This window comes from Meriones unguiculatus, chromosome 7 (genome assembly GCF_030254825.1).
Source record: "Meriones unguiculatus strain TT.TT164.6M chromosome 7, Bangor_MerUng_6.1, whole genome shotgun sequence".
NCBI classification, from domain to species: domain Eukaryota; kingdom Metazoa; phylum Chordata; class Mammalia; order Rodentia; family Muridae; genus Meriones; species Meriones unguiculatus.
Window position 1 is genome coordinate 6,671,984 of NC_083355.1, and position 21,090 is coordinate 6,693,073.

At 46.1% G+C, this 21,090-nt stretch overlaps 1 protein-coding gene across 1 annotated transcript in view; it reads left to right on the forward strand.

Moving 5' to 3' along the window:
* Nucleotides 1–20,762, forward strand: part of Grb2 (growth factor receptor bound protein 2) — a 63,885-nt gene extending 43,123 nt beyond the window's left edge. Inside the window, exons 3-6 of the mRNA XM_021635635.2 lie at nucleotides 8,028–8,125; nucleotides 14,499–14,621; nucleotides 18,081–18,249; nucleotides 18,847–20,762. Of these exons, the coding sequence (XP_021491310.1) occupies nucleotides 8,028–8,125; nucleotides 14,499–14,621; nucleotides 18,081–18,249; nucleotides 18,847–19,032 (576 nt within the window). The 3' untranslated portion in view covers nucleotides 19,033–20,762. The remainder of the gene's footprint in view (nucleotides 1–8,027; nucleotides 8,126–14,498; nucleotides 14,622–18,080; nucleotides 18,250–18,846) is intronic.
* The last annotated feature ends 328 nt before the right edge of the window (nucleotides 20,763–21,090 follow it).

Sequence of the window (21,090 nt, forward strand, 5' to 3'; positions counted from 1 at the left end):
GACAGGCAGGCTCTATTTATTTTGCTGCTTCTTTGGAACCAATTCGGGAGCTCTGCCTTCTTTCTAGGATGTTAGAGGTTCTGTTGGCCATGGTGGTTCACATAGCCCTCTATGCCTGCACTTGGGAGAATGAGGCAGGAAAATCGCTGAGTTCAGGGCCAACCTGGGTCCCCCCCCCCCCCGCAAAGAGTCTTGTTTCTTGTCACCTAATGAAGAGTGTGTGCTGTTCTTTTGGGGACCTATGAGTGCTGCAGGCTCTGTTGTCACCTAATGAAGAGTGTGTGCTGTTCTTTTGGGGACCTATGAGTGCTGCAGGCTCTGTTGAGCTGTGGGCATCACTCAGAGCAAAGACCATAGACTACCTCAGAACACACCACATGCTATTTTGAGAGGATCCCAGTTGAGCATTGGGTGTTGAGCTAGCTTTAGGACACTGACAGCAGGTTAGTTGGGGAGAGGCCAAGGCCTGCCAATACACATGACAGAGTAGAAGAAACATTCGAAGGGCTGTGTTGTTACTGACTGGTCCTCCACAAAACACTGTAGGACTAAAGCTGAGAGAGAAGGGTTGCTAATGTGGTATGAGCACTGAGATGAACCTGGAAAGAGCTGACTGGCTAAGACAAGGATACCACAGGACAGAAGAGAGATGCCGTGTGCTTAGAGGTTAGTGAGTCAATGGGTTTGCCTGAAGTAACGGTTCATTTGGAGAATTAGCGGGTAAAACTTGGTCTTGGTCAGTGTTCTGCTGTGAAGAGACCCCATGACCACAACAACTTTTAAAAAAGAAAACATTTAATTGGGTCTTGCTTACAGTTTTCAGCGATTTAGTTCCATTATCATGGTGGGAAGCATGGCTGCAGGGAGACAGTGGTGCTGGAAAAGTAGCTTGAGAGTCCTACATTGGATTCTGGAAGCAGCATGGAGTGAGCATCTCCTGGCCTACACCACAGTAACACACTTCCTCCTGTGAGGCCACACCTAGTCCAACAAGGCCACGCCTCCTCTTCCTTCTCAAGTAGTGCCACTGCAACTAAGCTTTCAAATATATGGGCCTGTGGGGCCCGTTCAGTCTTGCACTGTGATGTCTGGCATTGGTGGGCCTTGCTAGGCTGAACCCAACTAAGTGGGCTGCTTAGGAAGGCAACAGTTGGGGAAGAAACATTTGAAGAATGCTTTTATAGGAGAAAGCTGGGGAGGGGGAGATTTTCTCCGACCTTTCTGGACTCCCTTCTGTATTGTTTGACAGCATTGCCTAATTGCCTATTTTAGTTTTTGAAAATTGTTTAATAAAACCCAGTTTAGGAGAAAAACCACTATAGTTACATACATATAATTTTATTAATACCACAAATAGGATAGGTTGGTGGTTTTTGTTTTGTTTTTTAAAGTTGTTTGTTTGTTTGTTTTTAATTTCATGAAGGATCTGGCCTGACTGGGAAGCTGCCCTCTTCCTCTTCCAGTTCTCACAGAGCTGTGAACCCTCAGAATGGAGCACCCTGCAGGGCAGGCTGGAGGCCTCTGTGGAACCAGGAACCTCTCTTACCCATTTCTCTAAGTTCATCATAGCCTGATGCTCCCTAGTGAGCCAAGGTGTTGTGGGTTCACCTGTACCTTTAATCCTAGCACTAGGCACAGAGGCAGCAGGATCTTGAGTTCAAAGCTTACTAGTGCATAGCAGGACTCTGTCTTCATCCAGGCAGTGGTGGCCATGCACTTGGGAGGCAGAGGCAGGAGGATCTCTGTGATTTTAAGGGCAGCCTGGTCTACAGAGGATTCTAGACAGACAGGGCTACACAGAGAGAAACCCTGTCTCAAAAAACCAAAAAATAAAAACAGAAAACAAAAAAGACTCTTTTGTCTTAAGGGAGTGGTAAAGAGGAAAGAGAAAAAAAAATAGAAAAGTTGATAGTGGCTTATCTGCACTGTGGGTGTTTTTCATGCTTTGGCTCAAGCATAACAGTCAGTGTGGCCAAGATGTTTCTCCTGCTGAGCCAAACCTGTAACAGATGGATGTGGTGATTGCAAGGCACTTACTCAGAGTGCTGGTAGTGAATCAGTGTGGCTCGGGTCTGAGTCAGTGCCCGTGCTGTCTGTCAGGGTGCTGGTGAACATTCCCATTGTCTCTGTGTAAGATGTGACAGCAGCTGAAAGGAACTAATTTTAAATAGCTCTTTTACCCTCATGAGGGGCCGATTGAGTTTGCTTTTAAGGGTTAAAATCTTTAAAACGTGTGTTTGTGTTGTGTTGAAAGTATATGATAGGGGAGGTTGGGAAGATGGCTCAGTGGGGAAGAATGCTTGCTGTGCAAGCCCAGGGAGCTGAGTTCAAATCTCCAGCACCCGTGTGCCATGTGCCTGTAACCCTAGCACTGGTCAGCAGCAACAGTAAGATCAGGGAGCTTGCAGGCCTGTCAGCCAGCCTAGTCAACATGGTACAGTTTGGATTCAATGAGAGACCCTGTGTAGAAGGAGGAATATAACGGATGCTGGAAGAAGACACTAGTGCCCTCCTGGCTTCCACATGTCTGTGAGTGTGAGCGCGTGAATGCACGTGCACGAACAATAGTGTCTGTAGATGCCATGGTAGTCGGTATTCTGTTGAGGTTGCCTAATTGGTTGTAGTCTGTATTCTGTTGAGGTTGCCTAATTGGTTGGTTTGTCAGTTCCTGAATCGAACTTCTGATGTTAAGTTTCTGCAGTTCAGTGACTAGCACCTGATATTTTTAGTTTTTATAAATTAAGAACTTAAATAGTGGTTTGTTTTTGTTGTTTGGTTGGTTGGTTTGGTTTTTTGAGACAGGGTATTTCTGTGTAGCCCTGGCTGTCCTGAAACTTACTCTGTAGACCAGGCTGGCCTCAAACTCACAGAGATTCACCAGCCTCTGCCTCCCAAGTGCTGGGATTAAAGGGGGAAGAGGCAGAGCAATATCTGAGTTTGAGGCTGGACTAGTCTCCAGCGTGAGCTCCGGGACAGCCAATGCTATACAGAGAATCTCTCTCTCTCTCTCTCTCTCTCACACACACACACACGCACGCACGCTGCTTTAAAATGTTACTTGGTACACAAATGCTCTTACAGAGATTGTTGTCTTTCACCAACATAGATGGGTAAACTTTTGAAATAATTTTTACTGCACGTGTGTACACATGCATGTGTGGAAGGTATCCGAGTGCCACCGTGGGTGTGGAGGTCAGAGGATAACCCATGATAGTTCTTTCTTCCCACCGTGTGGCTCCTGAGGACAGAACCCTGGTGGTAAGGCTACAAGTTTATCTACTGAGCCACCTCACTTGGCCCATTCTAACTTTTGATTGAGGTGGAATACACAATGCAAAATTCATCTGTCACAGTTGAATTTCCACAAACAGTGCACGCCCAGTTGGGCAGCACCAGGAGAGGAGGCACAGGAGTCCCACCTTGGTGTTGCCACCACGTGTCCTCCATGTAATTCCGTTTTTTCTAAATGTCCTTCTGGTTTGGTCAAGGAGTATCAGGAAGGATGGACTCACCGCTCACTGAAACTGGCTCTTCCTCCTTTTACAATCTCATTTCTTGATCAGTCTGCTCCTGTTGAACCAACGTGCCCGTGTGTGGAGGGGTGGGGTTTGCAGCTGCTGAGTCATAACTTAACGCAGTGTAGGGGGATAGACAGAAATGCAGCTGCTGGGTATGACTAGAGACCTTCCTTGGAATGTTCACCGAGGCTCGGAATGTGGGGTGGTGAAATCACCTGTTGAGGGTAGCTGTGCCACTCCGAAGGGCCTTCTGCAGGGAGATGGTAGTAGAACCCGTTCTTGAAGCTCAGGACAGGCTGCAGACTTAATCTGAGAGCTATGAGGGTTCAGCTAGAAACAGGCTCGTGGGCACTGACATGCCCAGGTGCCTTGAGCTGCCCTTCATTCCACTGTATCTTTTGCTAATTTGTTTGTTCAGATATCAGATTTAAAAAAAAAAAAATTTGGAGCTGGGCAGGGTAACATGCCTTTTTCAAGGCCAGCTTAGTCTATGAAATGAGTTCCAGGCAGCCAGGGCAATGCAGAGTTCCTGTCTCAAAAAACAAGCAAAGTTAATTTGGGAGGCTGGAGAGAGAGCTCGGCAGCTAAGAGTATGCATGTATTGCTTTTTCAGAGGACCCGAATTTAGTTCATTTATACCTGCATTGGCCAGCTCACAACTGCCTGTAACTCTAGAAGATTCACCTTCTGGCTTCTACTGCCACCCACATTCAAGTGCACATACCTGCACAGAGACACACGCATCTAAAAAATGAGATCTACCCTCCTCTCTTCCCATGTTTTTACCTGCATGTCTGTCCACCACATTCATACCTGGTGACAGCAGACTCCAGAAGAGAAGGCCTTGGGTCCCCTAGAACTGGAGTTACAGACAGTTTGAGTATGTGTGTGGACCTGAGAATTGGACACAGGTCCTCTGGAAGAGTGACTAGTGTTCATAACCACTGCCTCATCTCTCCAGCCCCGAAAAGTTAATTATTGAGTTTTGTTATTCCAGTGTCCAGCTTCCCTGTGAATGCTTTTCTGTGTGTAGAACAGGAAGTCCTGACCTCTGTCTTCCAGGTGACTCTCCTGTGCTTTTCCCAAGCAGAGCCAGCCTCTTCTTAGATTCTAGAGTATAGAGACAGTAGCACCTTGCCTGTCTGTTGTTTCCAAGGTAACTGAAATTTTAACTATTTGTGTGCAAAGCATCCTATTTCCCTGCCATCTGAGTAACACCTAGTGATGGTTTGGTACTATAGAAAACCATGGCTGTAAATTGCCCAGATCTGGGAGTTGCCTTGATACCTTATGCTTTGTCAAAGGGATACTTCTTAGGGGGATTGGCGTCAGTTCTGTTAAAGATGGCATTAAGAACATACAGCTTACCTGGACAGTGGTGGCGCATGCCTTTAATCCCATGACTGCAGAGGCAGGCAGATCTCTGTGAGTCCAAGGCCAGCCTGGTCTACAAACCAAATTCAGGACAGCCAGGGCTGTTACACAAAAGTACCCTGTCTTGAAAAAAAAAAAAAAAACAAGAAAGAGACAGAGGAAAGGAAAAGAAAGAAGAATATGGAACTCAGGGACTCTTGGCATGTCCTGGGTCTGTTTTTTACAAGGCTGCTGGGTGCAGTCAAACTAGTCTTTGCTAAGTAAGTCCTTTACTTTTTAAAAAAGATTTCTTTATTTATTCTTTATACAGTATTCTGCCTGCATGTGTGCCTGCATGCCAGAAGAGGGCACCAGATCTCATTATAGATGGTTTTGATCCACCATGTGGTTGCTGGGACTTGAACTCAGGACCTTTAGAGGAACAGCCAGTGTTAACCTCTGAGCAATCTTTCCAGCACCCAAGTCCCTTACTCTTTTATAATGCATAAATAGGTCACAGTCAATGCCTTGTCAGCCTGGCTCATCTGCTTTCCAAGAACTCCAGAACACGTGGTTACACCCCAGCAGTTCTTGCCCAAGCTCACTTATTGCTTTGTCATTACCAGAGGGTCATCTTTCACAAGATACTGTAAGGCCCCCTTTTTCTTGGAAGCCCTTATTTTTGGTTGATAACAGTACTGGCCTTAAGCAGCTTTGAAAAAGAGAAAAAGAGAAAGAAGGAAAAGGAAGAAAGCACCTCTCCTAGTGAGCTGCTGAGAACTCTGCTTCCTAGATGGATATTGTGGGTCGGGAGATTCTTATTACGAATTCTGTCTTTGGTGTACCTGTTTGAGCAGCAAAACGCCTCTGCTGGTCACTGCACAGGTTATTGTTTGCTAATGAAGGCTTTTAAATTATGCATGTCCTTAATACAGTGTATCATCACAGTCTTTAATAAAATGTGAACGATTTTTCAAAGATTTTTATTTTATGTGTGTGCCTGGCGGTACGTGCATGTTCCACACAAGCAAATGCCCTTGGAGTCCGGAAGAGGACTTCAGATCCCCTGGAACTGGAGTTACAGGTAGTCACGAGTGGCCCAGTGTAGATGCTGGGAATCAAATCTAGGTCCTCTGCATGAGAAGCAAGGTTTTATAACTGCTGAACCATCTGTCCAGCCTCTATTTTCCCCCCAAGATAGTTTTTTGTTTTTTGTTTTGTTTTTTTTTTATGTATCCCTGGATGTCATAGAACTTGATTGTAGGTCAGGCTAGCCTCAAATTCAGAGATCCACCTACATCTGCCTCCTAAATGCTGGGATTAAAGGCGTGCATCACTACACCATGCCCAGCCCAATTTTATGTGTGTGGATGTGGTTGTGTGTGTAGATCAGAGAACAGCTGTGTTTGGTTCTCTTGTTCTTGTTTGTTTTGAGACTGGATCTCTCTTTGTTGTTCTGGAAATCACTGTGTAGACCAAGCTGAACTTGAATTTACAGAAATCGGCCTGCCTCTGCCTCCAGAGTGCTAGGATTAAAGGCATTCGGTTCTCTATTTTTACCTTAGTCTAGAGCTCCAACTCAACAAGCTTCCATGGCATTGAGCCGTCTTGCCAGCACATAAATGTTTGTATGTTGAAAGGGAAGAATTAACAAGCCTAAACTTTGTATGGTAGCTTATGCCCCTAATTCCAGTCTATAGGAGGCTGACCCAAGAAGATTGCCCTTAGGACCAGCCTGGCTGGCTCTGCTTGGGGAAAGCACAGGAGAGTTACCTGGGAAAAGAGGTTAGGACTTTTTGCTCTACACACAGAATAGCATTCACAAGAAAGCTAGACACTGGAATAACAAAACTCAGTAATTAAACAAAAAAAGATAGAAATTTGTCAGTGCTATACTGTGGGTATGTGAGGTTCTCTCACTGGTTGAATACTTACTGGCAATTTATTACCTTTTTCAAGATTGGCCATATTAGCACTTGTTTTCTTTTTTTGGGACAGGATCTCACTATGTAGCTTTGGCTGGCCTGGAACTCTGTATAAACCAGGCTGGCCTCAAACTCAGAGATATACCTGCCTCTGCCTCCTGAGTGCTGGGAGGCATGTGCCACTCCATACCTAGCCCACAGTGACATTTAAACACACACACCTAAAGCCAGTGACTATCACCTGTGGCTAGAAGCTGGCCAGCATGGCAGATGGGTAGCCACGAAACGAACCTCCTTGGCTTGATGCCATTGTTGAGATATGCATGGTCTCTGTTGCAGCTGACAGGCTGTGGCCTTTTTTGATGTTTTATGTCATTTTAAAATGTCAGCATGTAAATACCAGCCAGGTTAAAGCTTCCTGGTTTCTAACTTGACTTAAATTCAACATCTCAAAGTCACTTTGTTAATAATAAAAAAAAAAAATCTTACCAGCTTCCTTTTAGAACTTCATTGCATAGTATATACTAACCACCACTGTTGGAGTCAGCATTTCCTTGGCTCCCTGTTTGGAGTTGAACTCATCTGATCTGTACTGATCTGTATTTTCTCTTCCTCCATTTCGTTCTCTTAGATATCTCAAAACTTTTAGCAAACTGACTGCTTCTATTAATTTCTGGAATTACAGGTGGAAGCTACCACACGTGTTCCTTCCTCCTTTCCTTTCTTCCCTCCCTCCCTCTCATTCTCCCTCTCTCCTGCTCCCCCCCCCCCCCATTTTTCTGAGACAGAGTTTCTCTTTGTATCCCTGCCTGTCCAAGAACTCACTCTGCTCAATCTCGGAGATCTGGAGATCTACCTCCCTCTGCCTTCTAAGTGCAGGGAATCAGGGCCTGCACCAACACCATCCTCCTCCATTTTCTTAATACCAGCTTTAAACCAAGCATGCAGTACACACCTGCTTAAGAAAACACTGATCTATTGCACCGTGATTCTTTCTGCCTTCCTGCTGAGGGTTTAATTGTAGGTGTTGAGAAAGAAGCCTTACCTTTCATTGCCAGAGAGTTTCTTTTTCTCTAACTTTCACAGCTTAATATATAATGTTTGGCTGTTGGAAGTTAAAGCATTCTGAAACCCAAATAAGCCTTCCGCAGACCTAGGGGACATGACCATGGCTGTACTTAGAGTAGGGGAAATGGTTGACTTTCTTTTTCTTTGTCTTACTATTTTTCAGGTTTTGAATGAAGAATGTGATCAGAACTGGTATAAGGCAGAACTCAATGGGAAGGATGGCTTCATTCCCAAGAACTACATAGAAATGAAACCACATCCGTAAGTCTGACTCTGTGGTCTCCTAAGCTGGGGCGCTCATGCACTTTCTTGCCTGTCTCAAGTTCCATTTTTGATTGAGCTTTTTTTTTGGGGGGGGGGGGGGGTTGGGGGGGCTCACTATGTAGCTTTGTTGCTCCAGAGCTTGCTTAGTAGACCAGGCTGCTAGCCTCACAGAGACCCACCTGCCTCTGCCTCTCCAGTGGTAAAATAAAAGGTGTGCACCGTCATGTCTGTTTTCTTTTTTTTTTTTTAAGATATTTATTTGTTTGTTTGTTTGTTTGTTTATTGTATGAGTGCTCTATTTGCCTGTGGGCTTGCATGCCAGAAGAGGGCATCAGATTCCATTATAGATGGTTGTGAGCCACATTGTGGTTTCTGAGAATTGAACTCAGGACCTCTGGAGGAGCCAGCAGACAGTGCTCTTATCTGCTGAACCATCTCTGTAGTCCCCGGGTTAGTTTGTTTTTATGAGACAGGCTTAACGTCTTCTTTTGTTTGTTTGGTTGGTTGGTTTTTGTTTAGTTGTTTTTGACACAGGGTTTCTCCATATAATAGCTCTCTGGCTGTCCTGGAACTCACAAAGATCCCTGGCTTAAAGTCTTAATGAAGAAATCAAACTGATAAACATTTAAATGGCATCTACACACTATACTCCTGTATATGTGCATTCTGTCCATGGTGAAGAAGGCCCTTTGCCTGAGATCTCTGCAGCCTAAGAGTGGGGACCAGTGTGCTGCTGGCCTAGGTTCCTGAAAGGCAAGCTTGAATGGGGTGAACCTGAAGAAGTTCTAAGTGTGAACTCCTTACAGATTCCTGGGGTGTTGATAAGCTTGCTTTGCATTCTTACAGCCTTATAGTCTTGGTTGGTTAGTTTTGTTGTTGTTTTGCTTCAGGGAGTTGTATGGGCTTTTCACAGACAGAATGGAGAATCACAGAGCAGTGAGGAAGACCCTTGGATCAGATCACAGAGCCTATGCATCTCACCCCTTAAAGACAAATAATCCTTGTACTTCTGTTCCCTTCATCCATGCTCAGGAGTGTCAGAAGTATCTGTACTGCTCAGGCAGTGCACACCCTTAGCCCCAGCATTGGCAGGCAAAGGCAGGAGGATCTGCAAGTTCAGACCAGCCTGCCTCACAGTAGCAAGGTCCAGGTTAGACAGGGCTGCACAGTGAGACCCTGTCTTAAAAAAGAGGGAGGAGCCGGGTGCAGTGCACACCTGTGTTCCCAGCATTCTGGCAGGCAGAGGCAGGAGGATCTTGTGAGTTCAAGGCCAGCTTAGTCTATAAAGTGAGCCGAGGATGGCCAAGGCTACACAGAGAAACCCTGTCTTGGAAAAGGGGGGGGGGAAGAAAATATAAATAGTGTATATGATTAAAAACAAAAACCACAAGGGCTAGAGAGACACCTCAGTGGTTAAGAACACGGGGTACTCTTCCATCAAATCTGGGCTTGATTCCCAGCACCAGCGTAATGGCTCACAGCCATCTGTAACTTAAGTTCCAGGGGACCCAAATTCTCTTCTGACCCCCAAGGTCACTGGGTTCTAGGCACAGATATACATGCAAGCAAAACATCCATGCATGTAAAATTAATTTTTTAAATAAAAAAAAATAGAAGGTCTATAAACGGTTTGTAAAGGGCTAGATAGTGAAAGTTTCAGATCTAGTCTCGGTGAATCACATTCTGTTGCCTTCTTATTAAAGACTTTTCTTTTTTGTTGTGTTCCCCCCCCCCTTTGTTTATTTCTTACTTTCTGAATCAAAGCCTTAACATGTGACCCTAACTGGCCTAGAATTTCCTTTGTTGACCAAGCTGGCCTTAAACTCAAAGATCTGTGTGCCTCTGCCTTCCAAGTATTTGTATTTAAGGTTCATACCAGCATGCCTGTCCTGCCTTCTTTAAAAAGGTAAATTGAGATCAGGGTTAATGGCACACTCTTTTAATCCCAACACTTGGGAGGCAGAGGCAGAATTCTGTAAGTTCAAGGTCAACCTGGACAGGACAGTCAAAGGTACACAAACCTTGTCTCTGGAAAAGAAAAACAGCAACAAGAAGTAAATTGTGTGTATGTGCCTGAGTGTATGTTATATGCATGAACCCCAGACATCAAAAGAGGGCATTGATTGAATCTTTGGAACTGGAGTTACAGGTGCTTGTGACCTGCCATGTGGGGGCTCAGAACTGAACCCAGGTCCTCTAAAAGAATAATTAAATGTTCTTAAACACTTTGCCATCTCTGTACCTCCTCTTTTCTTTTCCTTTCCTTCCTTCTTTTTATACCCCCCCCCTTTCTTTCATCCTGGGAATTGAATAGTAGGTAAACATTAATCATTGGAGTGTGTCCTAATCCCCTGAAATTCATGCTGTAACGATCCATTAGGGCTGGGCTTGCTTTTGAATGCACAGTGCCCTGGATTCTATCCTAGTACTTTTTTTTTTTTTTTTCCAAAAAAAAAAAAAAGTTTATAAAATAAATAAAAACTGTAAAGGGATGTGGTTTCCTGGTAGAATGCTTGCCTCAAATTCATGAGGCCTTAGGTTCCCAGCACTAGAGTAGAGGGAGAAAAACAGGTATGCTTATATCTCTTAGCATTCCAGAGACAGAAGTATGAAGATCACAAATGCAAGGCCAGCTTGGGGCTGACAAGCCTAACAGCTGGAGTTCAGTCCTAGAACCCAGGGTAGAAGGAGAGAACTTTCTCAAAAGTTGTCCTCTGACATCCACAAGTATGTCATTGTGTTGTGAGTACCTGTACATGCATGTACACACACGTTCATACATTTTTAAAAATTAAAAAAAAAAAAGGCCAGCCTGAATTACATAGCAAAAGGCCCTCAGATTGAACAGTTGGTTTATGGGACATTAAAAAATGGAGCACATTTAGACTGAAAGCTGTGGTTTCCCGACCGCTGCGCTAGAATATCAGGAGTTCAGGGCCAGTCTGGGCAATTGAAAGGGCCAGAGGGGTGTTAGCTCACATTGGTGGAGCACTTAAGCAGTATGAATGAAGCCCTCGGATCAAATTCTTAGTACTCTAGGAAGCGGCAACATGATCTGCTGCGTTATTTCGAGCTGTCTGAAGGACCGTCAGTGCCCCTGCACCCTGAGCTCTGGAAAGGGAGCCTTTCTCCAGGACTTCATAAGCTCTTCCCACTGTGGGTCTGCCAAATGGTTGAGTGTGGCACCATATTGTGGTGTACCAGAGGCTGGCCGTCCCCTAGCCCCTTTGTTGGGAGTGGAAGAGGGCAGTTATAAAATAGAGTACCCCAGCTAATCGATGTGTTTGGTTCCACATGAAGACTGACCGCAGTGACCGCCACTGCAGTGCTGCAGTAAAAGTTGTGTGTGCCCAGGGAACCCACACGCACTCTTCATAGTAAGTGCATGTGGGCAGGGGCCTATGGCGTGCTATAACTAAGCATTGGAAAATATATCTCTCCTCTCCTTGGTTCCTTGCTTGCTATTTTGAGGATAGTACAGACCAGTCCAGTCTTTTTAAAGATTAGCAGAACATTTGTCTGTAGGCATGCAGTTATACATAAATACCACCATTAAAAGAATTCTGTCAGGCCAGGCATGGTGGCACACACCTTTAATCCCAGCACTCAGGCAGAGGCAGGTGGATCTCTGTGAGGCCAACCTGGTGTACAAAGGGAGTCTAGGACAGCCAGGGCTACATAGAAAAACATCATCTCAAAAAGAAAAAAAAAAAAAAAAAAGAAAGAAAAGGTCTAGAGGCATCCATTGCCAGCAGTTGATGCTAAAGAGAGTGGGCTTGAGGAAAAGTCATCCTTCTATTCCTACTTCATGCACATTTAGGCCACTTTGATTTATATCCACTGCTTTATAGCTTTAAAGAAAGTGGATGAATATAATCAAAAGGTATCGTTTGAAATTCTCAAAGAATAAAAAAAAAAATTTTTTTTTTTTTTTAAGTATGTGCTTGGTGGAAATATCTTAGGGTCCAGGAAGGGAGAAAGTGGCTGTTGAGAAGACTTGCCCCTGCCTGGTGACTGTGGAAGTGAGGGCACTGTCACTGTGGATCAAACCTTGGCCATCGCCAGACGCAGCTGTACCATAAGTACAGTGAGCCCTTAAAAGTGCCAGAGAACACAAAAGGTGGGCAGCATACTTGGGGATTCCCTGTTCTCTTTTGAGGTGATTCTGTCCGTTAGTAGCGAATTTCCCTTTGTGTGGCCTGATTCCGGGGCACTTCGGGCTTCACTCTTAAGCATCTGTAGAGCAGGAAGGTGAGTCTCCACAGCCTGGCATGAGAGCACGAAACATGAAAAAGACATGAAACTTGGATTTGGGTGCATTCAGATTCATTCAAGCAGTTTCTGGTGTACCCCTCCTTGCAGTTTCATGTCTTCTGCCTGAATTTTTGTTTTAAAGATTTATCATATGTACATTATTCTGCCTGAATGTATGCCTGCACTCCAGAAGAGGGCACCAGATCTCATTATAGATGGTTGTGAGCCACCATGTAGTTGCTGGGAATTGAACTCAGGACCTCTGGAAAAGCAGACAGTGCTCTCAATTCTCTGAACTGTTTCTCCAGCCCCTGAACTTTAGTTTTAATCTGACAGAATTTCTTGAAAATATCTTGCAGTGTGGTTGTTTATAAGGTAGCCGTGAGCCTTGCCTGTGGCAAATGCCCTTTTCTCAGTACGTGGGAAGCCGTTGTGGACCAGACATGAAAGCCTGTCTCAAAATAAACAGCAGCCTTGGTGGCTTACACTTGAAATCTCACCTTTTGGAGAGCTAAATAGTTGGAAAGTTCAAAGCCAGCCAGCTTGGGCCACAGACTTCCAGAACAGCATGGGCTACGATGTGAGGCCCTGCCTCAAAGCAAGTATAGGTCCAGCAAGATGGCTCGTCAAGCAGAGTACTTGTCACATAAACCAGACAACCTGAATTTGATTCCTGGAACCCACAAAAAGGTGTAAGGACAGAATTAAGTCCAGAGTGTTGTCTTCTAACCTTCAGCTATATATACAATAATTTAAAAAGACCATTAAAAGATGATTATAAAACTTAGCCTTAGGTGACAACAATAACAAATAGTTTTTGTAATTTTATTGTTTTATATGTATGGGTGTTTTGCCTATGTGTATGTCTGTGCATTGTCTGCTTCACGAGACTATCCCAGGAATTGCAGTTGCATGTAGGTACTGGGAACTGAACCCAAGTCCTCCAGAAGAAAAGCCAGTGCTCTTAACCTACTGCCAAGCTGTTTCTCTAGCTTGAAATTAAAAAATTAAAAAAAATAAGGATTATGTTAGGGTCCTGTTGTGCATGCATGAGGCCTAAGGTTCAGCACCCCGCACCACATAAAAGAAGGCACAGTGGCACATACCTGGGCCAAGCACTAAATACAGGAAAGTCAGGAGTTCAGGCTTCTCATTCGCCATGTAGTAAGTTTGAGCCAGTCTGGGGAAAGCCAAGTAGGCTCATCACTGCCTGAAAGAAAATAATGGACCTGGGTATGGAGGCGCTTGCCTGTAATGTCAATACTGGGAGGGTGAGGCAGGAGAATCAGAAGTTCAAGGCTAGCTTCGTGTACATAAGGGATTTGAGGGCACGTAAAGACCCTGTCTCCAAAATAACAATAATAGCTGTAGTGAAGTGAAGATTTGCAATTGTAAGAGACGGTTGGTTCTGTTTTGGTTATCATTCACATACTAAAGAATTCCAGCTACCATATAAGGTAAGGTCTCACTGTGTAGCTCTGGCTGTCCTGGAACTATGTAGACTAGGCTAACTTTGGAACTTAGACCTACCTGTATCAGCCTTTTGAGTACTAGGATTCCAGGTGTGGGCCACCACCAGCACCTGGAGTCAGTCTGCTTGCTCACAAACCAAGCCTCCCCTTTTGCTTTGGCAGACTCCCTGCCTCCAACTTCTATTCCTCCCCAGTGGTCTCTTTCACTCCTATTATGAAACGGCTTCGAAAGGCCTTTCTCTGTTTCTCTCTCCCTCTCCCTCTCCCCCCCCCTCTGCCCCTCATCCTTGGGTTCAGGGCTTTCCTGGGTGCCTCCTGGTGGGTTCATGAGGGGCAAGAAGGTTTTGGCCTCAGAAGCCTGCTTTCGGACTACATGTTTTTTGGAATGTTCTCTTCAGAGACTTAAAGAGTGGCCTGCATTGAGTCTTGATCTAGAGAGTAGAGTGGGTGGAACTTTTTGAAAGACCCATCTCTTAGGAAGATCCTGAGCCAGACAAGAGTAGGCCCAGGGAGCCTTAGAGAAGAGACTAGCGGCTGAAGTTCTACCCCTTCCTCCCACAAGAAGTACTCTATTTACGCTCAAGACTCCACATCCCGTCTCTTTGTGGGGAGCAGATGTTGACTGGCTTGCCTTCCTTCCTTAGGTGGTTTTTTGGCAAAATCCCCAGAGCCAAGGCAGAAGAAATGCTCAGCAAACAGCGGCATGACGGGGCCTTCCTAATCCGAGAGAGTGAGAGTGCTCCTGGGGACTTTTCCTTGTCTGTCAAGTAAGTATTTCCTGCTGGAGTTGTCCACAGAAGCTGCCATTGACTGGATTGTAAGGCTGCAGGGAAGATGGTGACAGGTCTTCTTCATGGAAACAGTGTTTTGTTCTAAAGCCTAGTCGGAGCAGGCCTGAACCTGCGGGATCTGACAGCACTCAGGGCAGCTCTGATCCCCGATGCTCCTGGCCCTCGCTGCTTGGGCTCCGTTCCCGCCAGCCACCAACAGTGTCCGCATGCCTTCTCCTCTCCTGTTGCTTCCCTGGGCCAGGTACTGTCAGAGGCCGTGACAGTGGGGTATTGTCTCAGAAATCCAAATAGGAATTAATCCCAGCACTTGAGAGGCACAGACGGGTGGATCTCTGTGAATTCCAGGCCAGCCCGGTCTACAGAGTGAGTTCTAGGACAGCCAGACTTACATAGTGAGGTCCTGTCTAAAAAAAAAAAAAAAAAAAAAAAAAAAAATGCTTAGTTTTCTGACTCTTCACCCTTTTCTAGTTAATGTGTTACTGCAGAAGCCCACTCCAAAGTCCTTTCAATCATTTCTTTTTTAACACACGCTCTTCTCCCTACTTCAGGCTGTCCTGGAACTTGATAAGTAGCAGAGACTGTTCTCGAATCGATGGCAGTCTGCCTGTCTCGGGCTCCTGAGTGCTGGGATTACAGGCACGCGCAGCTACATCTGCCTTACTTCATTACGTATCCATAAAAGAGGGGTTAGGGAGCCAGGGCCTCTAACTAGACCCAGTGCTGAGGAAGCGAGAAGGCGGACTCTCAGGAGTCGGTTTTCTCTTCTATCTTATGGGATCTGAGGTTAAACCCAGTTGTCAGGCCTCTGCAGGCTCCACTCACTGTAACCACCCACCAGTCCTGGCTGTTGTCTTTTAAATGCACCAACCGGGTCTCACCAAACTGCCCACACTAGGCACTGGGGTGTAGCACATGAGGTGACTTGGGTTCCGTCACTAACTCCATAAGAGATGAATGTGTGAACCCAGACTGGCCTCGAACCCTGACCCTTCCTACCTTCACCTCTCTGTAGTAGAAAGAACAGTCCTTCAAAGAACAGTCCTTCCAGGATCCCCTGGAACTGGGGTTACAGACAGTTGTTAACTGCCATGTGGGTGCTGAGAATTGAACCCGGGTCCTGTGGAAGAACAATCAGTGCTCCCAACCATTGAGCCATCTCTCCAGCCTGTCTTTTTTTTTTGTTTTCTTGAAGTTTCTCTATGTAGCCCTGGCTATCCTGGAACTTTCATTTGTAGACCAGGCTGGCCTCAAACTCAGGATCTACTTGTCTCTGCCTCCTGAGTGCTAGCAGATTTGTTTTGTTTTGTTTTGTTTTTGTTTTTTTCCAAACTGAGTATGATACTTGGTTCCTCTTGTAATCAGGGCATTTGAAGTTTTTGTTTGAACGAATGTAAGTAAGGACCTAACAAAGCATTTTAAGCTGGGTTTGTAGAATTACCGTTTTTATGCTTCTCAGTAGCTGTGTGTCATCTGCTTTCCTTGGCCTATACTTCACCAAGTAGCAGTAAAATAGTTCAGGAAAGGGAAACAGGTAGTCAGTGGGTCATGGCCAGACCCCTGGGCAGTGTGTGAAACTGGAGACCAGCCTATATGTTCTGCACTGTCTCTATACATGCTCCTGCTGAAGGCACCAGGAAGGCCAAGCTCTTCCCTTCCATCAGAGGAAATATTGTAGGGGACAGAGAGCTAGGGCTGTAGGTGTAGTGCTTGTTTATATGTATGGGATCTTGGGTTCTCCTCCTAACACAAGCACTACCTACAGCTGAGTGCCTACAACCTAGCACTCTGGAGGTAGCGGCAAGAGGATTGTAAATTCCAGATTGTCCTGGGCTACATAGTGAGTTCAAAGTCAGCCTGCCGATGACCTGCATCAATCCCCAGGGCCCACATGGTAGAAGGGAGAGAACTGTTTTCTAATACAAGTCGTTCTCTGACTCCATGCCCACCACACACATGTGCACACATGCATATATAGAGAAGTGTCATTTGAAAGTTAAACAGGAAACTTTTAAAATATGAGGGGAGTTGTTAACTACCATAGCAACATGAGGACCTGAGTTAGGATCTGGGGGGTGGGGAGGGGATGGGTCCCTGGAGCCCGGTGGCCAGCCAGTCCACACTAATCAGTGAGCTGGGTTCAGGGAAAGATCCAGGAAGACAGCCAACATTGACAGTAGGTTTCCACATACCTGCACACGCGTACACCTTCACACCCCATGAACATGTACACACACAGAAGGAAATCATGAAATATTGCCACAGGCTTAACGGTACTAGTCTGAGGTAATGCACTAGTTTCGAGATCTTTAGAGTCTGATGGCAAGGGGCATGGTAGCAGTGACCCTGGCTTTCAGTGACCCTGCACTCAGAAACCATGTGCATCACAGAAGGGCTCTTGGGCCTTTGGAGCCCAGACAGGACCTTTGGCTCCTGGATCCACAGTTCTCTTGAAGCTTCTCAGTGAAAATGTAATCAAGTCTTTGGTCCACTTTGGTCTTGCTTTCCTCCATTTCAGTTGTCAAAAGCCAGCTGGAAATTCCAGAAGTAACTTACTCCTAGGTTTTTATGATGGGCTATTGTTGTAATTGTTTCAGTGGAAACTAAACTTCATCAGATTATATGTGTCTGTAGGGGAAAACAGTGTATCTGGGGTTTGGTATCTGGTTTCAGATTTGCCCTGGGTGTTTGGAAGCATTAAGGTCCTGTGCTCCCCGGCTAGAAGCTCAGTGCTGCCATCTGCTGGATTGTCTTTAGAACTCCTTTACCTTCTTTAAGCTTTACGACTGAATTTGAAGGCTAGGCAGTGAACGGGAAGCAGTGTTCTGTCACAGAGCAGAGTGTGTGGGCCAGCCAGCACCAGTCAGTGACACTTGTCAGTCTTGCTTACTGGTGCAAAAGAGCATGTTGTCCAATGATGGAGTGTCGGTTTCTTGATACTTAGGTCTTGTTACCCAGAAAAAAGAAAAACAGTGTGAAACAGTATGAAAATTCCTCAGTGGAAGGGCACAGCTTTGATGGCACACCTGTACCTCCCAATAACGGGCAGGCTGGGTCAGGAGCATCACTGTGAATTTTAGACCAGCTTAGCCAGTTCAGAGAGCTCAAAGCCAACCTGAACTGCTGTTTGAATGTCACATTGCTTATTAACCCTTAACATCATCATGGACTTCATGTAGAGATCCTTGGGCATCTTCAGAGTTAGACTTGTGGGTGGATTCCCCCGCACTGGGATTATTTCTGTAACCAGTGACCAGCAGTCGGGAGAGGTCTAGGGGGAGGCTGCAGGGATGCTCCCCACTCTCTCCAACTGGAGACTCGGGGTGCTGTGTAGCTCTTGTGTCCCCAGGCTCTGAAAAGCTGTGCCAGACAGCAACTCCCTTGACATGGGTTTGGGACTGCCCTGTGCAGCTTCATGCCTGCTCTCCCCGTCCTCAGGTTTGGAAATGATGTGCAGCACTTCAAGGTGCTCCGCGACGGAGCCGGGAAGTATTTCCTCTGGGTGGTGAAGTTCAACTCTTTGAATGAGCTGGTGGATTACCACAGATCAACTTCCGTGTCCAGGAACCAGCAGATATTCCTACGGGATATTGAGCAGGTGCCGCAGGTAAGCCAGAGAGCTTCAGGCCAGTTCCAGAAAATGAGAGGGGCACAAAGGCGCTGGCAGGGCCACCGCAGCAGCTCCCTGCGCATGTTCGGGCTCTCCTTCATTCACAGTGAGGCTCTGTAGTTGGCAGTCATGCTGGTGTCCCCAGGCAGCCTGTGAGCGAATGCTCTCTGCACTGGTTCCTATTCCCCACTTGCTATCAGGAACTCTGGTTAGCACTGCCTTGTTTTGCGGGTGCTCTTTTTTGACCTGTACGGCTTAAGTGACTGGAGCAGAAGCAGACATGTTCAAATGTGTTTAAAAACTCTGCAACACACAGCCCAAGTCTTTGCTGTTCCCCACCAGCTAATACGGCCTATTGGCCGTGCTTGGGACATAGATGTACATGCCCCTGTGGGTTTTGAGTATTAATAAAGGATTACACGAAACCTACCTAGAAGGACTTAGCAGCATGTATCAGTGGAGGGAGGGAGGGAGGTGGGGGGCTGCTTTGGGAAGTGGGTGGGTTCACACATGCTCAGTCCCCTTGTGAACAGTCCAGATTACAAGGCAGCGGGCAGCATCAGGAATACCGTTTTCCCTGCTTCTCTCTTGCAGCAGCCAACGTATGTCCAGGCACTCTTTGACTTTGATCCCCAGGAGGATGGTGAGCTGGGCTTTCGCAGAGGAGACTTCATCCATGTCATGGATAACTCAGATCCCAACTGGTGGAAGGGGGCATGCCATGGGCAGACTGGCATGTTCCCCCGTAATTATGTCACCCCAGTGAACCGGAACGTCTAAGAAGCAAAAGAGATTATTTAAAGAAAGTGAAAAGTTGAGACCATGCGCAAGAATTACACCCACATGCTGCCTGTCACAGCCTGTGAGGGAACGCAGAACACCTGGCTGGGTCCCACTGGCGACCCTCTCACTTAGGTTGTAACTTTGGGGGGTGGGGTGGGAAGGGGCGTTTGATTTCATAATGCCAAAACTTAACCTATTGAATTGAATTATGGTTTTTATTACAGAATCTCGCCGCTGCTCCTGTTCCCTCATGTGTCCTTTTTCTCATCCTTTCTTTCCTGTCCTTCAGTGCATGACATTTAAGGCCACATATAGTCCCAGATGATGCCAATAATAAAAGAAAAAAAAACCAAGTGGGCTGGCATTTTCTCTATGCAAAATGTTTGTGGAGATTGATGGACTAAAAGAGCCGTATTCTTCACACAAGGGATGACCAGGGCATCTGGGGCCCTTGGTTGGGCTTCTACCAGAGACACCCAAGGGCATCAGCCTCCAGCCCCAAGCCTGGAGCATTGTATCACGGTTGGACTTAACGGGAAGGAGGCACTGCCGCCCACCTGTGGTCTCCTGAGAGTCAAACTGCAGGCCTGTGCCTCTCTCCCCACTGTTACCCTTCAGGTGTCATCAAGATGTTGTTTTTCATAGTGCCTTTTTCTTATTTCAAGGATGTTTTATGAGTGGTGTTTTTACTTTTTTTTTTTTTTTAAGTAAGTTAAAGACAGTCCAGAGCTTTTCAGCTGAGAACTCTCTTGTCCTGTGTAAATACTTTGAGGACAGGGGAAGCAGGTAGAGAAAGGAGCAAGTAGAAGCAGAGGGTGTGGGTGTTCCCCGTCTGGGATAGGCCAGAAGTCTCACAGGCACTCGCTGCATCGCTAACTCACCGAGCCTCAGAATGCCTGGCCTCAATTGTGCGCTGCCCTTGTATGCCTGGAGCGAGTGTGAGTATCAAATGCAGAAAAGATGGAAGAGCAGGTAGCAGCCAAACTGCCCTCCTTCAACTGTCAAAGGCCTGTGCTCAGTGGGAGTTGAGGATAGGATACTGGCTTTTCATGTTTCTTGCTCTTAAAATTTTAGGTTCTTGTTCTTAATTGTGTATTTTTTTAACCTGGCCAAGAGTGCAGTCGGCAGGACCGTGGGGTTGCTTGTATCTTTCTGTTCAGTGGGTTGTGTTTGCAGCTTTTCTGCTGCCTCCATCCCATGAAGCCTTGCCAGAAGGGAAAGACCAAGACCATTGCAAAGCTTTTTGCGTCTGTCTCCAGTGAGCTTTCAGCCCTCTGTAGCCCTGTGCCTGTATACCGTCTCTTTCCATGCGGCCTCTTTCCCCAGCAGAAACGGGGCTACTCCGGCCTGCTCCCTTGGAGTTGGTGGCGTCCTTGGGCTGCTAGGTTCTTCAGGGTGGGGTCTCCCCTGGACTCCGTTTTGTGGGCTTTTCTTGGAGACCTAAGGCCTAGGAAGCAGCCTTCTAGTTGGAGCGTGTTCCCACCCTCCTAGTTCTGCTTCTTTCCCTGCTGATGATAACAATAATCTCTGGAATTACACCTGGGTCATTTGATTGTTTTATTTTGGAGTTGGTGTATATCATGAAGCCTTGCTGAACTAAGTTTTGTGTGTATATATTTAAAGATCAGTGTTTAAATAAAAAGACCTATGTACTTACTCCTTTAACTTCTGCGGATAGCAATTTGGTAGGTAGTGATTAACTGTGAATAAACATACAATGAATTCTTCACTGTGTATCTTTATTTCTCCCTGATGTTTTTATAGACGGTGTATAAAACTGGAACTCAGAGGTGTAGCCCCTCTGATCCTAGGGCAGGTGGTGTAGTTCATCATCTAGAAATTGGTTTGGACCAAGAACCTTGGGAGACATGGAGCTGGGCTTATAAGGCTCCTCCTCGTCTGTGCTGAGGGTGTGGAAGTACTAACCTCCGAGACACATGGGTCAAGACTGCCGCTTTTTAGGGTGAGACAGACTGGAGAAGTAACCACACAGCGCTGCCTACACACAGCAAGGGTAAAGGTTGAATGAAGAAGTTACATTGAGCAAACAGCCTT